Source organism: Lytechinus pictus, chromosome 7, assembly GCF_037042905.1.
Source record: "Lytechinus pictus isolate F3 Inbred chromosome 7, Lp3.0, whole genome shotgun sequence".
Taxonomy (NCBI): domain Eukaryota; kingdom Metazoa; phylum Echinodermata; class Echinoidea; order Temnopleuroida; family Toxopneustidae; genus Lytechinus; species Lytechinus pictus.
In genome coordinates this window covers 24,031,467-24,054,762 of record NC_087251.1, presented here as the reverse complement: position 1 = coordinate 24,054,762, position 23,296 = coordinate 24,031,467, and the positions used below count along the sequence as shown (strand labels likewise).

At 33.9% G+C, this 23,296-nt stretch overlaps 1 protein-coding gene across 1 annotated transcript; it reads right to left on the bottom strand.

Moving 5' to 3' along the window:
* Positions 1 to 9,188: 9,188 nt before the first annotated feature.
* On the bottom strand, positions 9,189 to 21,050 carry LOC129265369 (neurexin 1-like). The gene is made up of 5 exons (XM_054903369.2): positions 20,699 to 21,050; positions 14,697 to 15,620; positions 12,021 to 12,050; positions 9,739 to 9,790; positions 9,189 to 9,576 (listed from the first exon to the last, which is right to left on the bottom strand). Exons 2-4 carry the CDS (start codon positions 15,433 to 15,435, stop codon positions 9,762 to 9,764), a joined length of 798 nt encoding a protein of 265 aa, XP_054759344.1. The 5' UTR covers positions 15,436 to 15,620; positions 20,699 to 21,050; the 3' UTR covers positions 9,189 to 9,576; positions 9,739 to 9,761.
* Between the last annotated feature and the right edge of the window lie 2,246 nt (positions 21,051 to 23,296).

Genomic DNA, 23,296 nt, shown 5'->3' with positions numbered 1-23,296 from the left:
GATTACATGTAGCTTTTCTTTAATTTTAAAAGTATCAACATGAATCTGAAAATGAAAAGATATCAATATTTACCCTTCTGGAGAAAATCATAATAAAAAAGAATTCCACTCTAATATGGCTTATATGAACAGGGATTGCCACCGATGGAACCTTATTACCACTGAGTCTGTATGACTATCATAACCTCAGCCCTAAGTCAACATGCCTCCTTATAACAATTTATCTTGTTTCATTTTCTGAACAATATAGGGTTGGTGTTTGAATTGTGACATGGTTGGTCTGTTTGAATAAGAATTATCTTAAGACAAGAATCGTATAAGTTTTAGGTTCAGGTTAAGATTTCAATTTCATTTTTGGCTTATGTGCAGATTTTCTACGGAAAAGTCTAAAGAAACCTAGAGTCTCTCTCTCTCTCCAATGAGCACCTTAAAGGCAACAGTAAACTCTATCCCTACGACTAGAAGGACATTAACCCATATAGTCTTACAATGTGTCAATGCCCTGGAAGCTTTTGAGATATGAATCATGTGGTAAAGAGCAAACCACACTCTCTATCAATGACATTCTTTAATAGATCTTACTGCTATCAAATGCTGACTGCTACATCCAAGCACTTCGCAAACCTTCCTAAAAGAAACTGAAATCTATAACTGACTTTTTACATCAGAAATCTCAAGTTATTCATCAGATTGCGGGCCTAATTTAGTCATTCTCCTACTCACCGCCGCCTCGTCCTCCCGACATAATCTCCATTATTCATGAAAACGGGGAGGTTTTGACATCTCAAGTAGAGGCAATAGATCGGGTAGGTATAGGGCATGGCGCCACTGGTCCACTGCCGTACTTGATCTGCCTTAGGCTTCAACATGCAAAGATTATTCTCCCCACTTTTCAAAAACTCTGATGCTTCATTTACTGCCTATTAAGTTCTCTTCAGAGTGACCATGGCTTGTAGCGATATGAAATATTTAATTTAACCTATGTAAAACTAGACAAAAATAGGTTGTGTGAGGTAGACTTTTGCATGAACCTGTAGATATAACAAGGAGAGAAAATAATTTTGTGAATAATGAACAACTTTGTTTTACTTTGCAAATTTTGAAATTCATGCCTTTATTTTGCCTCTTCTTCAAACAATCAATGTATTGCATGATGAATGCATTAATAAACATAATGCTGGCTTTTTTTCTGAAAAGTTGAAATTACATACAAGCTTTAATATCAATATCAAAATGACAAAATGTTTTTAAACTTTGTAGTTTTCATCTTAAAGGAGCTTTTATTAAAAATGTAAAAATGAAAAAGTCTACAATTTGTACTATTCTTACTGTTAAAAATCCTCCATCTTTTAAACGATTGAGGTCTTATGTCATATGAGTTGACCATCCTTTTTCTTCTTATTTTCTTACTGGGACATTTTTTACCTAAACTTTAAAAGATATGATTAAAAAATCATACTTTAGTTTTATCAATCAATGGGCGCCGTCGTAGTCTAGTGGTTCTGACTCTTGACTTTCACACAGAGGGTTGTGGGTTTGAATCCTTGCCATGACATGTTTTCTTTCCTTCAGCAAGAAATTTATCCACAATGTCTTGCACTCGACCCAGGTGAGGTGAATGGGTACCCAGTAGGATTTATTCTTTGATGCTTTAGCACTGATATGGTGGCTCAGCTACGGCCGGGTTAATGATATGATACCAAGTAGTTGAGTATATGCACATAGTAACAGCGCTATATAAATTGACATATTATTATTATAATAAAGTTCAACCAAGGTGTCAGCTAAGATAATAATAAATTTTGTATAATGATTATCAGCAAGACCAAATTAGCAAGACCAAAGCCCATAACAATTGCATACTCATGGCCACTGCTTGAGGGCATTTGACAAATAAACAACAAAAAATTGTCACATGACGAGGGTCTACGGTGACAGATGTTCCTCGCAACGATGATCAAACACCATGTTTGCGCAACTCGTCTCTTGCCAATTTAAACACACACTCTATCATAATTATCGGCGGCAGCTAAATCATTTTAACGATTGCATGATTGTGCAACGTTTCGTATGGTACAAACACACCCGTTAATCACACACAGGCGCAATCTGCTCTAAATTACTCCACATGAAAACCATCTGATGGAATGTCAAATATATCATCTGCATATTAACAAACTAAACATATATTCCAAAACCTAATTGTTGAATGATTAACAGTGTGTAAAGCATTTGGGTCTTCTTTTAAATCCATTCTTAATTAATATCATGTACAAATAAGACATGTCCCAACAGTAGAGTAAGCTGCTTTTAGAGCTTGAAAAACATTTCTTTAAAATTGGTTTTCAGTATTTATTCCTTTTCATTAAATTTATTCTTAACTTAATGAGTAGGCCTACATTGTATACTGGAGTTGACAGGTGACAAAAAATTCAATTGTCACTATCATATTGTGATATCCAAATTCATTTAAAAAATCTTGTTAAACATCACCATGCTGCTTCTTCATTCAAACCTACTTCTCTTTAAATGTGAAAACTGATAGGTCTTTCCCAAATGTATGGTTGTAAAAATACTTCATGCATGGTAGTTTACTTTACATCATTTTTTAAGATGAAATCCCGAGATAAACATAACGATAAATAACACATGGCGCAGAGGTGTGATCAGAACCCAACTACAAACCACCTACATGTACTTCTCCGGGTGACCAGGAATATATTGAAGAGACAAGATAAAAAATTAGTCGTGATAAATCAATACTGTGTTTGGGAGTAGCTTCTGGCATGGGACTGTAATAACAATGCCAACAGGGGAATCTAAGATGGAGAATAATGGGGCTGGAAAGAAGATGGAAATAAACAGTGGAGACTTTGTTTAAACCAATCCCTTCAGGTCTTCTGTAGACTCACCTGATAGCCATTCAGTCTCGATTATCAAACAACTCGGTCTTACTTAGCGAATGCTCTTCAAATATAAAGCTGATTCGGCCCCAAATTGGGAGTGATAAGCAAGGGAGAGAGGTTCAAGTCTATCACATTCACTTTTTAAAATTGCAAACTATCTGTAGGTGGATCTTTAAGATGCACATAGAAAATGGTTAAAAAACAACAACCAGGAAATATGAAGCTAAACTGTGAAAAAATCCACCATTAATCATTAATCCTTACATCTTGCTACTCTATTGTGTACAAAATGTTATCAAGGGATAATAAATGCAGAATAAATAGCCATTGTACCTAAATTTGGTAAATAACCATTAGGTCCAATCATCACTTTGTCTTATCACCAGTTCATTGATGACCATTTCGTCTCATAACAGTTGGTCTAATATCCATTTTATTTTCATTCATTTCACCCAATTAACATTTTAGTCCAATGAGACCAAATGATAAATGGACTAAATGACTATTGAACCAAATGGTTATTAGATGAAATGGTGAGAGGATGAAATGGCACTTAGACCATGTGGATAGGGGATGAACTGATGGTAGACCAAATGATAGTAGACCAGTTGGTAATTAGACAAACTGGCATTAGACCAATTGAAAATAAACCCTAAATTCACCCCCCCCATCATAGTTATGAAACAGATTACGCTATTTCTTATTCGTAACTGTCCATATTTACTTCCACCGTTAAGTAATATAAACCAACTACCAGTCATAGAATTTTTATGTTAGACTTTCCATCATCAGTCTGCTGGAGTGGAGTAGGCATATCGTGTAGTCTTCTTTGCCTCCTTCCAATTAAAGTGGAAAGTCGGGTAAGGGAAATAAATCTCTGACTAAACGCTGTAATGGACAGCAAGAAGCAAATGCCAAGCAATCATATTACACATTTGCATGTGGCATTTAGAATCCAATAAAAGCTGAAGTCCCAGTGTATCGCATTAAAACTGTGCTCTCAGTGGGTCATTCTTTCTTTCTCTCCTTGGTCACTATCCATCACCCCCCCCCCTCCCCTTCACTCCACCCTCTTTCTCTCTCACTCTCTCTCTTTATATCTCTGATGACCTAGCTACCCTTTCCCTTCTCTCTTTTTTTTCATACATCACTCCCCTGTTATCACATTTTCCCTCTCCATCTTTCTATATCTATCTTTTTGTCATCTTTGCCAGACAGAGGAAATATAAATATCCGCAATCATTAATATCATTATCATCGATATCATCTTCATCAATGTTATCATCATCATCCTCGTAATTATCATTGTCATCATCATCACCATTATCATCACCATCACCATTATCATCGTCATCATCATCGCCATCATCATCACCATCACCATCATCATCACCATTATCATCATCATTATCATCATGATCATCATCCCCATTGCCATCATTATAATCATCACCATCATCCTCCTACTCCTCCTCCTCATCATAAATCATCATCCTTGTCATTATCATAACTTCACATCTACCTAAGATGAGAGAATGGAATTTCAAAGAAAGCATGATTTACATGGGAAAAACTGTTTAAATGTTGTAACCCAGTAAATGCACTCTGGAATTAAAAAAAGCTTGATAATAAAGAAAAATAACCAATTCAATTAAAATATATGAGATGCTTCAATCAAATGCAATTATAAGAAAGTAAAAATACCTTTAAAAATGTCCTGATGTTTGTGTCAAACAAGATAGACAAGCTTCATATTAATTTCTTGCAGAATTTTTACACCTTTCCTTCACATACTCTCAAAGAAAATAAATGATTGACAAAAAGATGTAACTATTCTATATTCTATTCTATATTATTTGCTTTTTTATAAAAGCATACCACCTTGACCCATACCTTGGTCTAATTACATAACATCACATGCATGAGCACTAACGTCTTCTGCTGCAAAATTTGAGTAATATGTCTCCCACTATTTACTTTCTAAACTTCCCATTTGGGACGAGGCTACCAAGCGATGAAGTAGGAAAACACTTCCTGAGGCATAAAGAAAAGGTCAGCTTCTCAAGATGAAGATCTTATACACACTTGCTGCATTGGTATAAGGAGGTTAAAAACAGCACTGCGTGACTATGATCTGTGTTTTATAATGCACTATCTATGAAAAAAATACTCTACTGAAATATTCACTTGAATTCTATGGCCCGTATTCTGAAGTCGCGTTAAACTTAGACCATGGTCTTACTTTGTGCTAAAATTATGGGAAGCCAAACATTTCAAAAGTTTGTTTACAGTGAATGCTTCTCATGTTTACTGTGCTCTTTACTAATTTTTTAATGGTGAAGACAACTGTCATATTTATCCTTCCCAGGCAGTTAATGTTTTGGGAGTCAAATGAGCTTATACATTGAACCTCTACTGTTATAGATTTATGTAACAACTGGCTTTCCATAGTTAAACCACAACTTAAAGTCAGAGTTTAGATTAAACCCGACTTCAGAATACCGGCCTATGAACAGTTGGCTATCAGTATTCATGTCTTTATGAAGCTTGTCATTGATACAAGAGCTTTGCTCTTTCCATAGAGCACACTTGACTGTCATCTGAAATTAATGATAGAAATTCTTCATACAACAAAGTTGGGGAAAAGGGTGTTATTTGAAAGCATTTCATAGCAAATACATCCCATTACGGGAAAGGTAACTGCTGATGAACTGTATAATTTATATTTATAAAAAAATATCTATTTGTGTAGCTACATCTTAAAACAAAGACAAAATGCCCATTTACACACTTGCTATTTTACTCCACAAAACATTTTGTAGGTTAATTAAGATGCAATTGCTTGGTTGAAAAATATTTTGTCAACCCAGCCATCATGATGTCATGATGAACCAATGACAAACAAAATAAAAATATTAGAGATATTGATTGTAAGTATATATGTGTAACCAAGAGTTACAGTAAATTGTAAATTTGATCATATCTCTTTAGGAATATTATGATTAAAGTGAATGATTATCTGAATTCCTTTCTCTTGGTAATGTATTTACCTTCATCTATTTGGAATTCACTAAATAGTGGCAAATTAAATTGCAGTCTTTGTAGCTTTGTTTATTAAAAATAGTTTTTATTGCTTTTATTTTGCACCTTGTTGCTTGTAAATGGATTTTTCAAAAATAAGATAACTACACTGAAAAGATGGTTTCAGTGTACAGAAACACATTTTTCTGATAAAGCTATTCAAATTCAGCCTTTGTATGGCTATGATAATTGAATGATTCACTTTACTTTTTTATACTATCAGAAAACAATGTCCAAGCCCCAAGTGAGACTGTTAAAAAAGACTGTTAAAAGACTTAAAATTTTGTGAGATTATATGCACTACTAATGAATCTATAGTTCAAATATATATATATACTACTTAATTAATTTTTTTAAATTTTTCATCCATTTTTGCCACTTGACACTTCATGAAAATGGAAGATTCAATCCCATGTTTAAACACTTTTAGAGTTGAATTCTACAGTTGAAAAAGGTCAGAATGTGAGACCATAATTGCTCTCTAATGAGCATGAAATTTTAATTTGCTTGACTCAGTAAAATGCATTAATTTGGTCTTTATAACATGGTTCTCAGCTATGTTATGTCATGGTCATTTTTTCTTATTCTATTTCATTTTATGTCATCATTCAATCAAAGTCTTATCATTGCTTCTATGCATCTTCAATTTTCTCAGTTATGTGAAATAATTAACATTTTCTTTTTGTGGTCTCCAAAATGTACAAAATTCCTTCATCCAATCACTTATTCCACATCTTCTCTAGATAGCACTTGCTTATGACAAGCAATATATTGAAGAGCAATTGTAAAATCAATCTTGGCAATAAAATCCTTAAGTACACTGAAATTCTCACACACACACAATGGCAGGAATAATCTAGACAGCATTCTTCTCTTCTCTCACAGAAATATATGAGGGTTTAATTAAAAACCACCATGTCTGAACTTTGGATTACTAGTACTGTAACTTAGCCATGCACTAAACACACATGTGATAGTCATCTCATAAAAGAAATCCAATTTAAGAAGACAGGTTAAGTATCAATGGGTCTTGGCGAGCATCGATGAAAGCAAATTTGATTGTAAAGTGAACTCCTGCAAGTGCTAACCTGACGGTTGACCTTTTGCTAAAGACATCTCGATTCTTCTTCGTGTCAAGAACTGCACTAAAGCTCACCTGTAGGTCTATATTTCTAAGACAAACACAAGCCAGCTAAAATAATTTAACAGAAGAGCACCACCCTTGAATAAAATCAAGCTTGACTGATTAAGATTCGCCTCAATGGCTGGCTAGTGTCAATACCTCACAAAGGCACTGATCACCCACTGCTTCACAATCCCCTGTGGTTACAAATTCCAGGCAAGTCTATGATTAAAAAAACATTAACAAAATATGTGTATATGAAGCAATGGTTAATTTTCTTCTAAATTTCTTGGAATTGCAGCACGCACATATGAACCTGAACATAAGAGTGAACCTAAACTCTTTTTTTTGTAGTATTTTTCCAAAGAAAGCAAGATAAGCATGGTATGTTGTTCAATCATGTTCACTCTCACATGCTTTTGTTCATTCTCATCATTCTTTTCAATGTAATATTGTCAATTTAGATACATGGCTTTTACTTCATTACATGAAAAGCATCGGCAACATTCATCATCATCTCTCCTATCTAACTATATCATCCTAATAATTTTTCTCCATCACACACAAGCATGCATAAACACAGGGCATAAATGCACAACAAGCTAGATCTCATTTCCTCCATGCATTCTACCATAATTCCCCACAAGAATTTGCTTTGATACTGCAACTAGTGGCATTCAGGAGCAGCCATAAATACATACTCCCGGGATGGATAATTCCAACAAAGGAACAGTTCAAAATGAAAATGGATGTTATGAAGCAAAGTATGTCGTCAACATAAAAATGTTAATTTACAAGCAAATTAGGGTAGTTTTCTACTCCGGATCTTCTGGATTACTGCTGTTTTCTGCTTAACGAACCTTGTCGCGGTAAATCACTCAGGTACTAAACTCATCAGGGCATTGCCATCATGTCTAAGGCATTACCAAGGTGAGCAGCTCAACCTAGATCATGGTTCACAAGATCTCCAATTATTTGCATGAGGAAATCCCATAAAATAAATGCAATATGCAGATTTTAATTCCCAATAAAATGTGTATAGTATTCTATTTAATACACTTCACAATAATGCCACGATAAATGCAATAAAAAGAACAACAAAATCACCCCTTTCATTTTAATTGCTTGAAAGAAAACTAAGGCAATAGTAATACTGAACAAAACAACACCAATTATAAACAGATAGCATCTAGTCTAGTACAAAACTACAGAAATGCATGTAATCATTTCACAACTTGATTTTGTTATTTCTGAATACTTCCTAATCACAATTAAAAAAATTTAACATTTTATTATTATTTCAGAGGTACAGAAAAAGTTTTAAAATATTTACAATGATAATATAATTTGACAGATATAGCTATAGCCCATCAAACGTGACCTGCTTTTAGCACATAAACTATTTTTACAGAGACTCTAGATTGAGTTTTGTTGGGAAGAGTCTTCAAATATGTATGCCTGACACCCTCCTAGATATTATGAAGTAAAATGTTAACACTCAAACTTATTCTAATAAGATTCTGACGTTCAGCAAGTTTTATGTCAAAATGTGCATGCAACATTCAGCACAATGCAGACTTCTATATACTAGAAGTTATAAAAGAGAAGATGTCACAACAAACTATGATATATACACACATGTGATTTGCTCTCATTCCTCATCAGGATACTCATTTAAAGTGACAAATATATCATTTATATGATTTTTTTTTTTACTTTGCAAACAAAATTGAAAAACTGGTATTAACTGTCAAAGTGTAAATAAGCAAATTTAATCATTTCTTTAATTGACAAAGATCGAGTTCTCGCAACCCCCACCCACTTAATAATTTTATTTATTTATAATTTAACAGTATGCTTGTTATGCTTGTAATATAATGATTGCAGTCATTAATTAATCAGTTTAGAGTTAGTTTACAAATTTTTAAAGAAAAGGGAACCGTACATTATCTTTAAAATAGCAATCCATATTTTGATACAATACAAATAAGAACCAATTCAAGTGCAATAGGTGGATTAATAGTTATGTGAAATAGAACTTCTGTTTTCTCTTCTATTTTCTTTCATTAATTTTTTTTAATTACGTAAAGTGAAAAGGTGTCATGAGCTTGCTTTACTTGTGAATATGAACTCTTGCAAAAGTGCATCTATACGAACAAGCTTCCGTTGCTACATTGTGATAATGCAAGTTGTGAACCTTTTGCAAAAGCACATAAACTCTTTCTCGGCAACACAATGCGGCTAGCTGCATTCAAGAGTATCACCTGTATAGCAGCTTTCTAAGACATCTTTTGATCCTTTATAAACCAAACACTGTGTGACATTCCCATTGTGACGCCTTCTCTTTACTGCCCCTTCATAAAACAATGGAAATTAAAACAAAAACAAATAAAAAGCACATAACATGTCTAAGGAGCTTTGATTAAAAATCATTCAACATCTAGTTTAACAACAAGAGACTAATACCTTGGTCACATTTGCTCTACGGCGGCCGTACGGCGAGTCGAAAACAGCCGTTTTAACATATTTGTACCAACTAAATATAGGTGGTTTGAATTGAAATTAATAAAACGGCTGTTTTCGACTCGCCGTACGGCCGCCGTAGAGCAAATGTGACCAAGGTATAACTCATATTTGGATTCACCAGACACTTAACACTTACCTTCTTTCTCATCAGGCGCTGTATATCCATAGAATGGGAAAAGTCAAAGAGATTTTCATCATTTTCATTTTCAACTGATGACAATGCTTTCTTAGTGACATAGGGTAAACATATATATTTTCATTTTCTGAATTAAAAAAAATATCAAACAAGGACATTTGTTTCTTATGTTAACAAAATGCTCATTCAAATATATATTCAAACAACTATCCATATCAATTCTAAATCAATTTTCAAAGGTTTCTCATATTTTGAAATATATACAAGTAAGAACAAAACTAATTTGAACAAAGAAGTATCAAAATTTTTACAGAATGGGTATGAAAATTGATCACAATACTAAAACTAAAAAAAGAAAATGCTCATTAAACTAAGTTGGACAAGACCTACACAAGAAAACTTACATGCATCTAAGAAAGATAACACACATCATACAATTATCTACTACAAGAATAATTTTGTTGTGTTGGTGCAAGAGAACCCGTAACACCACACATTTGCACACTGCATGCATGCAAAAACACCCTTACCAGCACGAATAAGTGAATTGCATAAGGGCATTTCTGCACAACTGTAGGTTTTGCTAAGGGCATTCTTGCACTAACATGACAAAATTATGCAATATAAATTATAAATCTATAACAATGAAAAAAATATATCGAATTTGGTGATAAGATGCATATAAATACATACTCAAAAATCTTGTTTTTTCCTACGAAGGAAGGTTGTATCCACAAACTTGGTTCCTTAAATACTTACGTTTCCATGAAAGAGTAATACATTAAAACCATGATACCCCAGGGGAAAATCTTTAAATATCTAATTAAATTGTATTCTTTGTAACTGAATATGCCGAGAAGCAAAATAATTTTTCTTAAAGAACCTAGACTGAGGACGGTTAATGGAAATAGAGAGAAGTATAATGTACTTCAATCAATAGTAAATGTTGCCTAGATAGGCCATCTTGTTGTGTTTTGGAAAGGAAGGCCATCTTGTTGCATCAAGGAAAAAAATAATGCTAGGTTCTTTTTAAAATGTGTCTGTATAGACCTATGAGTTAGTTATCGTGTTAATTGATCAAAATATGAAGAAAAGAATGTTTTGGGGTTTTATTTAACAATGTGACTAATTCAAAACAAAGCAAATGATGTAAAATAGTTTTGAGTAAAAAAAAAATGCCACACACACAAAACAAATATCACAATTAAAGTTCATGAATGATTTACTTCGAAATAAAAAGAATGTAACATTGTTATTCTGCCGAAACTTATTTAAAGTCTACTATTTTTTAAAGCTTTTATATGCAATGAAAAAAATGCACAAAAACAAAACAAACATTCGAATAACATATAAACTGCTCAAACTCTAGAGCTCATTATAATAAAAACATAACTTATTCAACATTTTTTAAAAATTATTTGATCCAACTTATTTGATTAAAGTTGAATTATAAAACGGGTTGAAAATAACAACAGTTTCAATATTTCATCAGATATTATTTATCATATATGTTTATTCAATATTACCATACAACAACAAAACTGTAGCACAGTACAAACAAATACAATAACTAATACAATGTTCATAGGAAAAATATATGGGCAAAGAGGGATTTGCCCCTCAAAATGTTACAAATGGACTTCATAAGTTTAAAAGAGATTTATGCTATCGGATTCTGTACAAGTATTCTAAAATGGCAAGAAATTAAAAACAGCCCCAACCCCCCCAAAAAAAATATATATACCAGTATATATATAATTCTTATCACTGACACAGACATGCAACATCCAATTAAGTTATCAACTACAAGTCCATCACAATGACTATGTTAATTATTTGTGAAATTCTCATAAAGTATCTCAGAATCAAAAGCTTGACAATGAATTGGGGGCAGCTGATTTCTTGGCAGTGAATATCAACATCATGAGAGTCAAAAGGAATAAGTGATCCTTCACATTGTGTATTGAAAGTATTCAACAATCTGGGCATGGTACCTCAGTGAAAATTTGCTGCATTTCTCACTTGAGATCCAAGGGAAATTACCATTCATTTAAATATTTAACATCTCATTAGTTGTTAAAATTGACTAATAAAAAAAAATGGTTATGTAAATATTTCAAATTAATCCCTTTTCTTTTGCTCTTTCCTATAAAAATGATATCTAGGGATTGAAAAAGCTAGAAGCAATAACAATACTCATATCACAAAACTCAATGCATTCCATGCAGACATATTATACACAGCTTACCTTCTTCAGATTGTGTTTGGGGTATGAGTGCTTCATTGAAACAAATACAATAACAAAAATGTAAGTTATTATTACTTTTCTTGAGGTATAAAGAGACTGTGCAATGATTACGATAATATGTACAAGCATTCTAATGTTATTGATTTATTTCAGAGGATAGATGATTTTCTTAAAAAGCATTTCTCACATATAATTTAAGTTGAAAATGATGAAAAGGTAGAGAGAAAGAGAGAAGATGGAAAATATTAAAAATACATTACATATAGAACCTTGTAGGCAAGGAATATTAAAAAACAATCACATTTTATCAATTTTTTAGAGAATATTACTTTGATCAAGGATGATTAGGAAATAGATAGCAATGCTAACCAAGTTCCGACGCTGTTAAATGGCAAAGGAGAGAAGACGAGGAAAGACAGAATGATAATTCAATGCTTAAAACTAGGTTTAGATTCCACATTGCCTATCATCAGATTCCATATGTGAAACAAAGTGTTACAGAAAAAGAGCAAGAAAGTCATCAGAGAGATGAGGAGTAGGAGAAAGAAAGAGAGAAAGGGAGGAGTATATAAGGGAGAAGGGAGAAAAGAAGAGGGAGAGAAGATGGGGAAGAGAGATAGATATGAAGAAAGGAAAATGAAAAGAAGGGAGCAATGTTTCAATAGTTCATACACAAGTACGTCACTACTCCTTGGCTCACAGGCTGGAAAGTTATTGATCTGAATATCTGCATGAGCAGCCTACTGATCGGAAGCAGGAACTCTGGCTTTGTATCCATCATTTGTTTTAGATTTTCTTTAAGGAGAAAACTATGGTTGTCCATCTATCTCTGTCTGTCCCCCTATCTCTGTTTTTCTTCCATCAACAATGTTTGCAGTTTTCTGCTTTTCTTGTGCTAAATCCCCCATCTCTCTCTTTCCCTTTTTGTTGATTCATATTCATATCTTTCTTTATACTTCCTATTGCTTTGGTGATGTTAATGTGCCCTTTCTTATACTTCTCTCCTTTCTTATATCTGATCCATGTAAAATTACTATATTCCTTACAAAGATCCATCTTCAAATTTTACATGCTCTTCTTCTTTCTGCATATTATTTTGTGTACTTGCTTTGCAACTTATATGATGCCTACTCCACACATGAGTGCGTAAAAACAACATGAAGAAAGGAGACTAAAAGGTTATTTAGTTGACGGTCTCTGGGTAAATTGATAGAGAATTCACATTCCTAGAAAGTTCAATTATATATGTTTATTAATATGATAACTAAATCATAGTGAAAATACATGAATTAGGAATAACTAAGTCCTGTTTCTTTAACATAATGTGTGTATATCAATAATGTCATGACATGAATTGTTTTCATTGGTTACCTTCTGTCAAGACTTTTTGCATATTTGATAATCAATAAAATACAGTATACAACAGCCAGTGAAAACATCTTGTTATCATGATATTGAAATGCAAGCATTGTTTCATTAAAATTAAAATGAGCTTTTATTTCATTTTTTCCAATTGAGAAGCATATATTGAACTCTTTACACAAGTGATTATCTCTTTAAAAATTCAAATATCGTAAAAAAAACAAATTTTTAGTCTATAGACTAAAAATTTGTTTTGTTAACGATATGTTTTAACTCACTCATTCATCATGTATACATCATAACAGAACTAATGAGAAAAAGGGGAGCCAACACTTTACATTTATGTGAGTTATCATTTTTTGGTGAGTTATGAAAAGAAAAAACACTGATAAATTTTCGGTTTTTTTTTTTTCTGGGACACACTGTATATTTCGCTTTTTTTTGTCTTCACACACTTTCTACCACCCACTCATCCATCTGCATGCTCTCCCTCCCCCTCTCTCTGTCTTCCTCTCCCCCTCTCTCTTCATACAACCATCCCGAGGAATGATGATATTATACAACCTTGCATTGGCAGGTGCAAAGCTCCTGTTTAGCGGAAGAAACCCACACCTGAATATAAACACAAAAACCTTATTTCTGATGATATCCTTTCAGACCTGTTTCACGCTGCTTTATAACCTACCTAATGTATGCTGCATATGAAATTTTAACTCCAACCACGAATGGTGTAGGGGAATCATACCCTGCAAAAATCCTCATAACACGAGTTAAAAGGTAAAGCTATGCTTATCTTGATTTTTTAATTTGAAAAATAAAATAAATTTAGGATAAAAGTCAAAATTATTGGTATTATCTTTGTGACTTGATCAATGAATAGTCAATGGTTAATTTTCATGATCTCAAATTCTCATGCTTTGTCTCTTTTTATACATGTAACTTTGCATTAATGGTTACCAAAGTTACTAAAACATCATCCCAGAAAATTTACATGCAACTATAACTAGATTGTTCATCTTTTATTTTTAAACAGCTCATCAGACTATTGAAAGAAAATATATATTGATGATTTGAAAGAAGAACATTTTGAATAAGGTTAGATAATCTGTGTGACATTAGATGTAAAGTCTGATTCACTGAGAATAGTGGGGGTTCATTTGTTTAGGAATGAATATCCATTTGTTCTACATTGTTTGAAAAATAAATTTTCACTCTCCAAAAGGAATCAGAAATCACTAGAAAAATTCTAAAATAAAATGACAAGAGTATATAGAGAAACTATATACTTGCCTGTATTGTGTATTATATACTTACGTGTTTCACAAGTAAGACCAGTGTAGCCTGTCCCTGAGCAATCACACTCTGCATCTGCATCAGAACTGACACATAAACCTTGGTTCCTGCAGAAGTCATCACTGCCACAAAGATCTGAAGGATCTTCCTCAAGGCCGATCGCTGCCATCGATTCAGGACGATACCACCTTTTGGGTCTCTCGCTCACCAGGTAAACTAAGTTCCGAACGTGGCCTTCAAAGCGATTCAGAAATTTTACCTCCGGTTCAGAGATATCCGTAACAGGCAAAGTACGAGGGACACCACCAATAAACAAATCCGAGCTCCCGGTCAGCGATGTCTGACCATCAGGAATAGCTCCTGCTTTTCTTACACCATCCAAGATAATAACACACTCTTCTGGGCTTTTCATTAGTGTGACTTTATGCCATGTGTTTTGATCCAGGTTTTCGCCAATGATTATTGTCCTTGCTTTGTTCCTGATTCGGAAGCGTAATTGCAACTGTGCATTATCCAGTACAAGCTCCAAGAAGAACTTTGACCCAGTGCCACCATCGTCCGTGTACAGTAGTAATGCATCTCTCCTTTCTGTCTTGAATTCAAATTTGAGAGTTCCGTTGACTGTCCTGTTCCACTCCTCATATCGTGCGTATGTGTTCTCAGTGCCCAGAAAACGGAGTGACATTGCAGTGTGCCATGACACAGCAAAGATTATTAAAAGTAACAGTTTTGATTTCCAAATTGCTATTGATGGCTTCATGGTGAGTCCTGTCCTCTCACACACAATCTTCCAATGAAAAAAATTGAACAACTTTGTCCTAATAAAAGGATTCTACCAGATTCTCTAAAGATCAAATTCTGTCATCTAGACATTTTTAAAGTCATTCCAAAGAAAAGCTTCCTTCTCTGCAGTCTTTCTCTGCAAGTCAGTCTTTACTTCTCTACCTGCAAAAATAAAAGAAATAAAAAATATTTCACATTAGAATCATCAAGAATTTACCTTCCACAATGTACAAAGGCAAAATATAAACCTTCATCTCAAACTTATCTACCTTCTTTTTTTCTCTTAATTTTGCAATTAATATATCCCTTCGCTAACATAGCCATCTCGAGGTATCAGCCTGAATATGCAAATACCACAGATGATACCCATTGAGGCATAGCTAAAGGCAAACAAAGAAAACTCATTTTGTCTTCATTAAGTAAAGCTTCTAAAGTAAGCTACAGTGATGACTACATTCAATAGATGACAGACATCCTAATCAATATACATTGAATCTTCAATCAATGTAGCTTCTACTTTATTTGCTTCATTACTCAATAACAAAAGAGAAAACAAGATGGCTATTTGTACTCTAGCTCTTCACCACTTACAGCGACTGTGGATCTGTTAATGATCCCATATTTCCATTATCCTCAGTTTATCGATGGGACAAACAAACATCATTCTCGTTACGTCATTCATGGCACAAGGTCAATGTTTGCCACATTACATTACATATGGGGGACACCGCTTTCCTGTACAATTAGAAACGCCATACATGATGGAAACACCAAACCTAAAACAGTCGTTGTTATATGCCTACATGAGATTTTATTTAAATGACATTTCATTTACATGAGATTGTTTAAGGCAAAAATGTTGTAATCATCTGATAATGATCACTTTCACATCAAAATAACTTTTGAAAAGAATGAAACACGGATAAATGATTTTTTTTGCAAGTCTCCTCCTCATGTGAACATTACCATACACGACAAACCGATAATGGTATCAATTGAGTCTTAAAAAACAGGATAAAAATCTACAAATGGTGAGTTCATACAGATATATGTTGATAATGGTGATCTAAACATCTAAACTTGTTTCTTACACTGAATCACATTAGCCTAGGTCCTGTTTCATAAAACTTGCTATTAAAAGAAACAATTTGTGACAAAAATTAAAAGCCACTTAAATCATGGAATTTGATTGTCTAATAGTAAACTCAGCAAAAAAAATGTGCTCTTGTTATTACAAGTATTCATAAAATAGATCCCCAATCCATTACGATAAAGTGATACCTCCTTGATTGTACAAACATACATTAGTGTAGTTGGAATATTATTTATGGACAAATTGTTATTACTCATAATCATATAGGCATCACTACAGTGGGAAAATCAATATATGCAAGCATGAATAGGTACTAGGCAATTCACAAAGATCAGTCTTGAATACACTTCATTAAACAAAAACAAAAACAAAATTACACCATTGAGCTCATCCTCCCCTCCCCTTTCTCTCTTTCTCTCAATCACTCTGGTACGACTCCCTCAAACACATTATGGTATACATCGCCACATATCGCAAATGGTGCAAAAATGCCCCAAAATTTCATATTCTTTTGCATCATGGAAACATAGACCATGACATACAAATTCTAAGGTCATTGTATAACCGAAAATCATTCCATTTCTTAAGAAGATAATAAGTCGCTCTACAGTAGGCCATAAGATCCATTCCCTATCTATGAATCTCTTCAAGCTTCAGAATTCGCAAGAACTGTGATATTAGTATGTTCATACGAAACTTTGAGAACATAGCTTAAGCTGGGTAACTTAATATTTACTTTTTTTTCAATGGCTCCCATCTCACTAGACAAAGGTTAGGTTTAATACTGCAATAGAGATTTCATTCAGTTATGATATCAGGATTAGCAATGGGGTTGAGATGGGGTTGAGGTTAAAGCAAATGCTTAGTTGAATCGAATCTGCAGAATTTCCTTCTAAACCAAACATTTTTGTAGCTGCTACAAAAGCCATGGAATCAGGTATTGGAAACCACCATATAATAGTGTGCAATAATACAAATACATGACAATGCTACATAATCTACCCTGAATTTTTTTTTTTTTAAGCGAGAAGATGCAACAATGTCAATTTCACAAAATACATACAATTCTACATACCACAAATTAGTAGTAGAAGTATACAACTACCCCATGAACTATGGTGGGCTCAACATGTCTGAAACCATCCAGTGGAGTGTTATCTATCCGATTATGCTCAATAGACAAAACACATTACAAACAGATGCAAGTTGACTATGGTATTGTCAGTACACAGAGAAATATATATCACGCTAGTTCAACCAACTTTTCATTGAGGTGAATTCTATTGTGAATTTAACAATAGCCATTTTAGGGTTTCATTGATTTGATCCGAACTGAATGGTAATATTTTCTGTAGCACATTCGGTGTTCACAGGTGAACAAACTATTGTCAAAATGTAAAAAGCTCACAGAAGATAGAATACAAACCCCTCAAAAACAGTTTGTAAATCTGAGTTTGGCCATTAATTTCTCCCAACTCCCAATTTTACACAATGCATACTTGATATCATTCAAAAGATCATTTAATTCTCTTTAAAATGATACCATGGCTCGTTATGATCATACCATCACGAAAAGAGCAGGATTCAAAAGCGTTGGATAAGGTCTGAATTGAAAAGCTGCAAAACGAGCAGAAATAGTCATGAAGGGTCAATAAAGAACATGATTCTTTTGCCTGTGTCAATAGAGATGAAAATCCATTCAAATCAAGACCCTGCTTCTTCATTTTTCATGTTTTGTTGTGGTTTATGTAGTGATGGTTCTGTGAGAAAACTTGGTTTGAGTCATGGTTTGAAATACCCATACATGTTTGTTTTTTGTTATGTAATCGCTTGTGCAGGTGTGTTGATTCCATGTTAATGTTGATGTTAAGGTGCATGAAAACAAAAGAAACTGCTGAGAAACTCACTCATCACCGCGGAAAAAGGAATAGTGACTTTCAATATTGTGTCATTTTGCAACTTTTGAATTTTTACCTTGCCCCACATTCCAAGGCACTGCACCTCCATGTGAACCATAATCATATCATGTAGGGTATCATTTTAAAGAGAATTAAATGATCTATTCATTGGTATCAGTCTCACATTATTATTCACTAAAATTGAGAAGGGATTATCGATCAAAATCAGATTTCCAAAAAATGTTGAGGAGTTTATTTTCAGAATCGTTTTTATATCATCAATGTTTCAACCAAGAGTAAATCCCTTCTTTCAGATATTTTTTGTTCAAATTAGCAAATCCATACAAAATGAAAGGCATAATAGTGAAAATGTTTATGATATTCATATCAATGATGATGATGATGAAGTTAATGGTGATGTTGATGATGATAATGCTGAATGATGTTGATGATGATGAGGATGATGATGAGGATGATGATGATGATAATGATGATGATGATGCAGTTTGCTCATCATGATAATGATGTCGATCATGATGTTTGTTGATGATAATGATGTTGCTGAGGATGATGATGTGAAAGGTGAAGATCACAGAATGCACAAAGCTCCAAATCCTTTTAAAAAAATTGTTTTAAGATAAATTATTCATAGCTTTAACCATGGATCATTCACATCACACATGTGCAGACTCCTTTGAAAAATGATGTTGTGATAACGTAAAAAAACACCCACAATCATATACATTTTTGATGTATGTTTGGTTTGCTTAATAAGCTATGGAACCAGTATCTACATAACAAAATAAATTTTCTGTCTTATTTCATATGTGGTAACTGCTGACGTCATTGCAAGAATTCCAATCCAATGAAGAAACATAATCAAAACTTGTAACTATTTGCTTCTTTGAATACACCATCAATTAGCTCACTTCTAATAAATACACTCAGCTATTACCACCCGTCATAACTGAAATTCAATGAAAGAAAAGAAAATAACAGAGGAATGCAAATAGAATGCTCATAAAATCTTTTCAATTAGCAGACGGAGCAGGAGAAAAAAATCTATTATATTGACGAGCCTTCATAAACGTCACCTAATGAAGCACTAAGCGTTAAGGTAAAAAGTACACTTCTGCTAATTAGATTGGTTACAAGCACGGTACTCTTAATTCAGGATTCATAAGCATGTGTTATGATGACGTTTTATGGTCTAATTTAAAGATGGATGTCATTAACAAATTGACCAGGGTGTGAGGGTGTTACAATATGGAGCTGTTTTGCAATGCTTCGATAAATCAAATCAGTTAGCTGGTGCTAGATGGTGTCAAATGGAAATATGCATTAAAGGAACACCTAAAATAAATCACACAAGCTAAGATGATTCAAAGAACTGAACTATTAATTTCTCAAATTTAAAATGAAAATAAAACTACTTTTTGTACCTTTTCATGAAAAGCATATGTTTAACATTTACTTAATTCTATTTAAAAAAATTGATTGATTTTAATACAGAACATTATGCACAATATATTTAGATTTTATATTCATATTCACCACTGACTATGACAATCACACACTAAGCACTGTATTCAAAGACCCATGAATTTATAACAAGCATGTATATATATAGAGTTCATTATAGGCATGATAGTTCTTCCTGGTAAAAACAGTAAAATAATGAATTGTTTAAATTAATCAAAATTATTTATGTGACAAACAGTTTGTAGGTTACACGGGTAGAGTTTGTAGGTGCACATATATTGTAGGGCCGACATAAACATGGGAGAGGAGGACAAGGCCATGGGATGGATGGGGGGGGGGGGGGGCTACAGTCAGGGGGGATATCCCCTTAACAAGGTGATTAATAACACAAAATCTATAAGAATCAGGGGGGGGGGAATGAATACCATCCACCTACACCCCCATTATTTATTCTCTATCCACATTAAAATATCATTTACATATGATCCCTTCACAATAATGACAGTCTACATCTCTACTTCAAGGGAAAAGAATTTAAGTTGAAGGGGCAAGCTTGCTCACTATTTTAGAGTTCATACGGGAAGTAAATTACCACCAAATATGCTTTCACTTACAATGATAAATGGCTTATTACATAAAGAATGAACAGCCACACACGATTAAATCAATTAGCATGTATTAAAAAGATTTTCATATCTTGAATTTGTTTTAAGCATTTAACTGTTAAACAATACAATATAAACAGATACCGACATTGATGTACATACCTACCAATGGTCACAAGTAAATGAAATCTTGTCTAAGTCATCATACATGTAGCTCTTAAATACATCAACTAGGACCCAAACAGCATATGACCAATCAAGACTCAAAGAGATAATTCCAGATTCACCACATACTCCACGTCTGTAAACATACATAAGCAAGCTCTCCTTAAAATCCTTTCCGTTCCGCCAATACCGAAAGCTGCTAAACATAAGTCTCCAATGTGGGGGATCGGTGGCAAAGGGACTGTGGTATAATACGGACGATGGTACGGACGATGGACGTGTATAACACACCACTGGCTGGATAAATATCCCTGTTATGCTCCTCCTCTGATCTTACCCGCGAGCGAGTGATGCGTTGGGGGTATTAGTGGAGCGCTCTGCACAGAGCGGGTGAGGGATTTCAGATCTCCTGCATCCCACTTGCAGGGTGAGAGAGCCAGGGAGAGGAGAGGTTCTACACACACTTACATAGAGTTCACCTCAAATCATGAGGCACACACAGACTAGCGCTTCATGCATTAAGAGCAACTCACTATCCTCCAACTTACTCTCTTGCTCTTACCCTCTTGTTTTCCTATCTCCCCTTTTCTTCCTCTCTCTTTCTCTCTCTTATATACACAACCCCATATCCATATTTACCTGGCATCCCAGTCTCATTGTACAGTGTGTTAAATGCCCCACGTTTTAATATCCTCCCTTGTCAATGCGATACTCTATGCATCAGTGATGGCAATGTTGATGGACAAACAGAAAGACAGAACGAAAGAAGGATTCCTCCACATCAGTATCAACTTTCCTTCTATGCTGCCAACATTACTTAAAACTACAGCCAAAGGCGGCACCGTAGATGCAAGAAGGAAATAGGTACCTCATTATTCCCAGGCTTGCATCTTTCTGAATAGGTACCTCATTGATTCCAAGCTCACATCTATCTACTCTACAGCCTCGTTTCATTTAAGTTAAAATATTTTATTACACAAGCATGACTCCTGTCTGCACTTCCATCCAACCGATGATGAATGAAAATCAGGCATATCACACACAGAAAGCTTGCATCATATCCTCACTAGGGCTGCATTCGTAGCCGAATTAGAAAATGTATTCAATAAAACGCCGGCATAATCGATGACAGGTTATTGGCGATGCGCCTTGCCGGGGGTCGCGTTTAATCAAGGCCCGGCCGTCATCCTCAGTTAGCTCCGCTTTCCATGGGTATTGGGAATCGGTCAGGCAAATAATGAACACATAGATACACACTCCGCTGCTTCATTTTTCCCCATGTGAAGCTAAGGGAGAGTGCAAATATACCAGGGAGGGGGTAGCAATATTTCAATCCTAAGAAGGGTATGCCAAATTATGATTTCTGTTATAGATATCAAATCATTACTATTCATGAATAAATTACCTACTGATGAAAATTAATCTTTTGCACATTCACATACCACTAAACTTTCTTCATCCTCTTGTAATTCTATATCTATAAACTAGATATCAAAGTTCTTGATATAAGTCACATCGATTGAAGCTGTAATAGGCCTACTTCTTTATCTCCATTATACCAAGAAATATACTAAACAGTTTTCATGATTTTCAAGCCATACTGCATCAAAATTTGAGCATTATCTGGAATCCTTAGCACATCTTATCTGTCATTTCCCTTGTTCTCATGTACAAAGCCAAATATGATAAATAAATAAATACAGTGAACAACTTACAATCCTTTTTTGAAAAATCACCTGTCCTGTAAGCTATTTAAGCAATGTTTCTCATTAATCTAATTCCATGTTAATTATCTCTTCTTTTCATAAGATGTTTTCTTCAATTTTTCAGTGGCAAAGCCACCTGCTATGCCCATTGTTAAAGTTCACACTAATCGTTTACAAATTAATACATCATTATTCCTGATCAAACATATTCAATCCATATTAATGTAATTAATAATTCTTTTATACTTTCTTGTAACAATTTACGTAAATGCTTGTCCCTACATTGATTAGGGGAATCTGTCTATACTGTATTTACATAATCCTTTAAATACCACATCAATATTCTTTTCTTGAGGAAATAACTCCAGGTGTTTCTATTTAACTACATTCCTTATGCTGAAAATTTAGAGAATGGTCTGTGAATTACTAATTCAATCTAAATTCAAAGCACAAACAAAATAATTGATAACATGCTTTATCAAGAGAAAAAAAAACTACTGAATAAAAGATAATGATGGAAATATTCTCTCTTGATTGTCTAAAGTAATATCCCCATTTTAACTTTCAATTTATAATCAAGCAGTTTATTAATCTTTACTTAAGTTTAAATAATGCAATCGTAATCTAAAATTATGCTCCAATCTATCATTGGGCATTCAGTTATGTAATGTTTTCTTAATCTTGAGTAATCCAGAATATCCTCAAGCCTAAATAATCAGACAATGCTCTAGCCGACCTTATAAACAAGGAACAAGTGTCTCAGGGGCTATTTGAAAATGAAATTATGTTCATTACATCTACAAACCAATCACTCTTTATTAGCGTAACCCACTTTTAATGAATGGTCACATTCATACGCAAGACACACAAAAGTACCTGAATCGAGCCT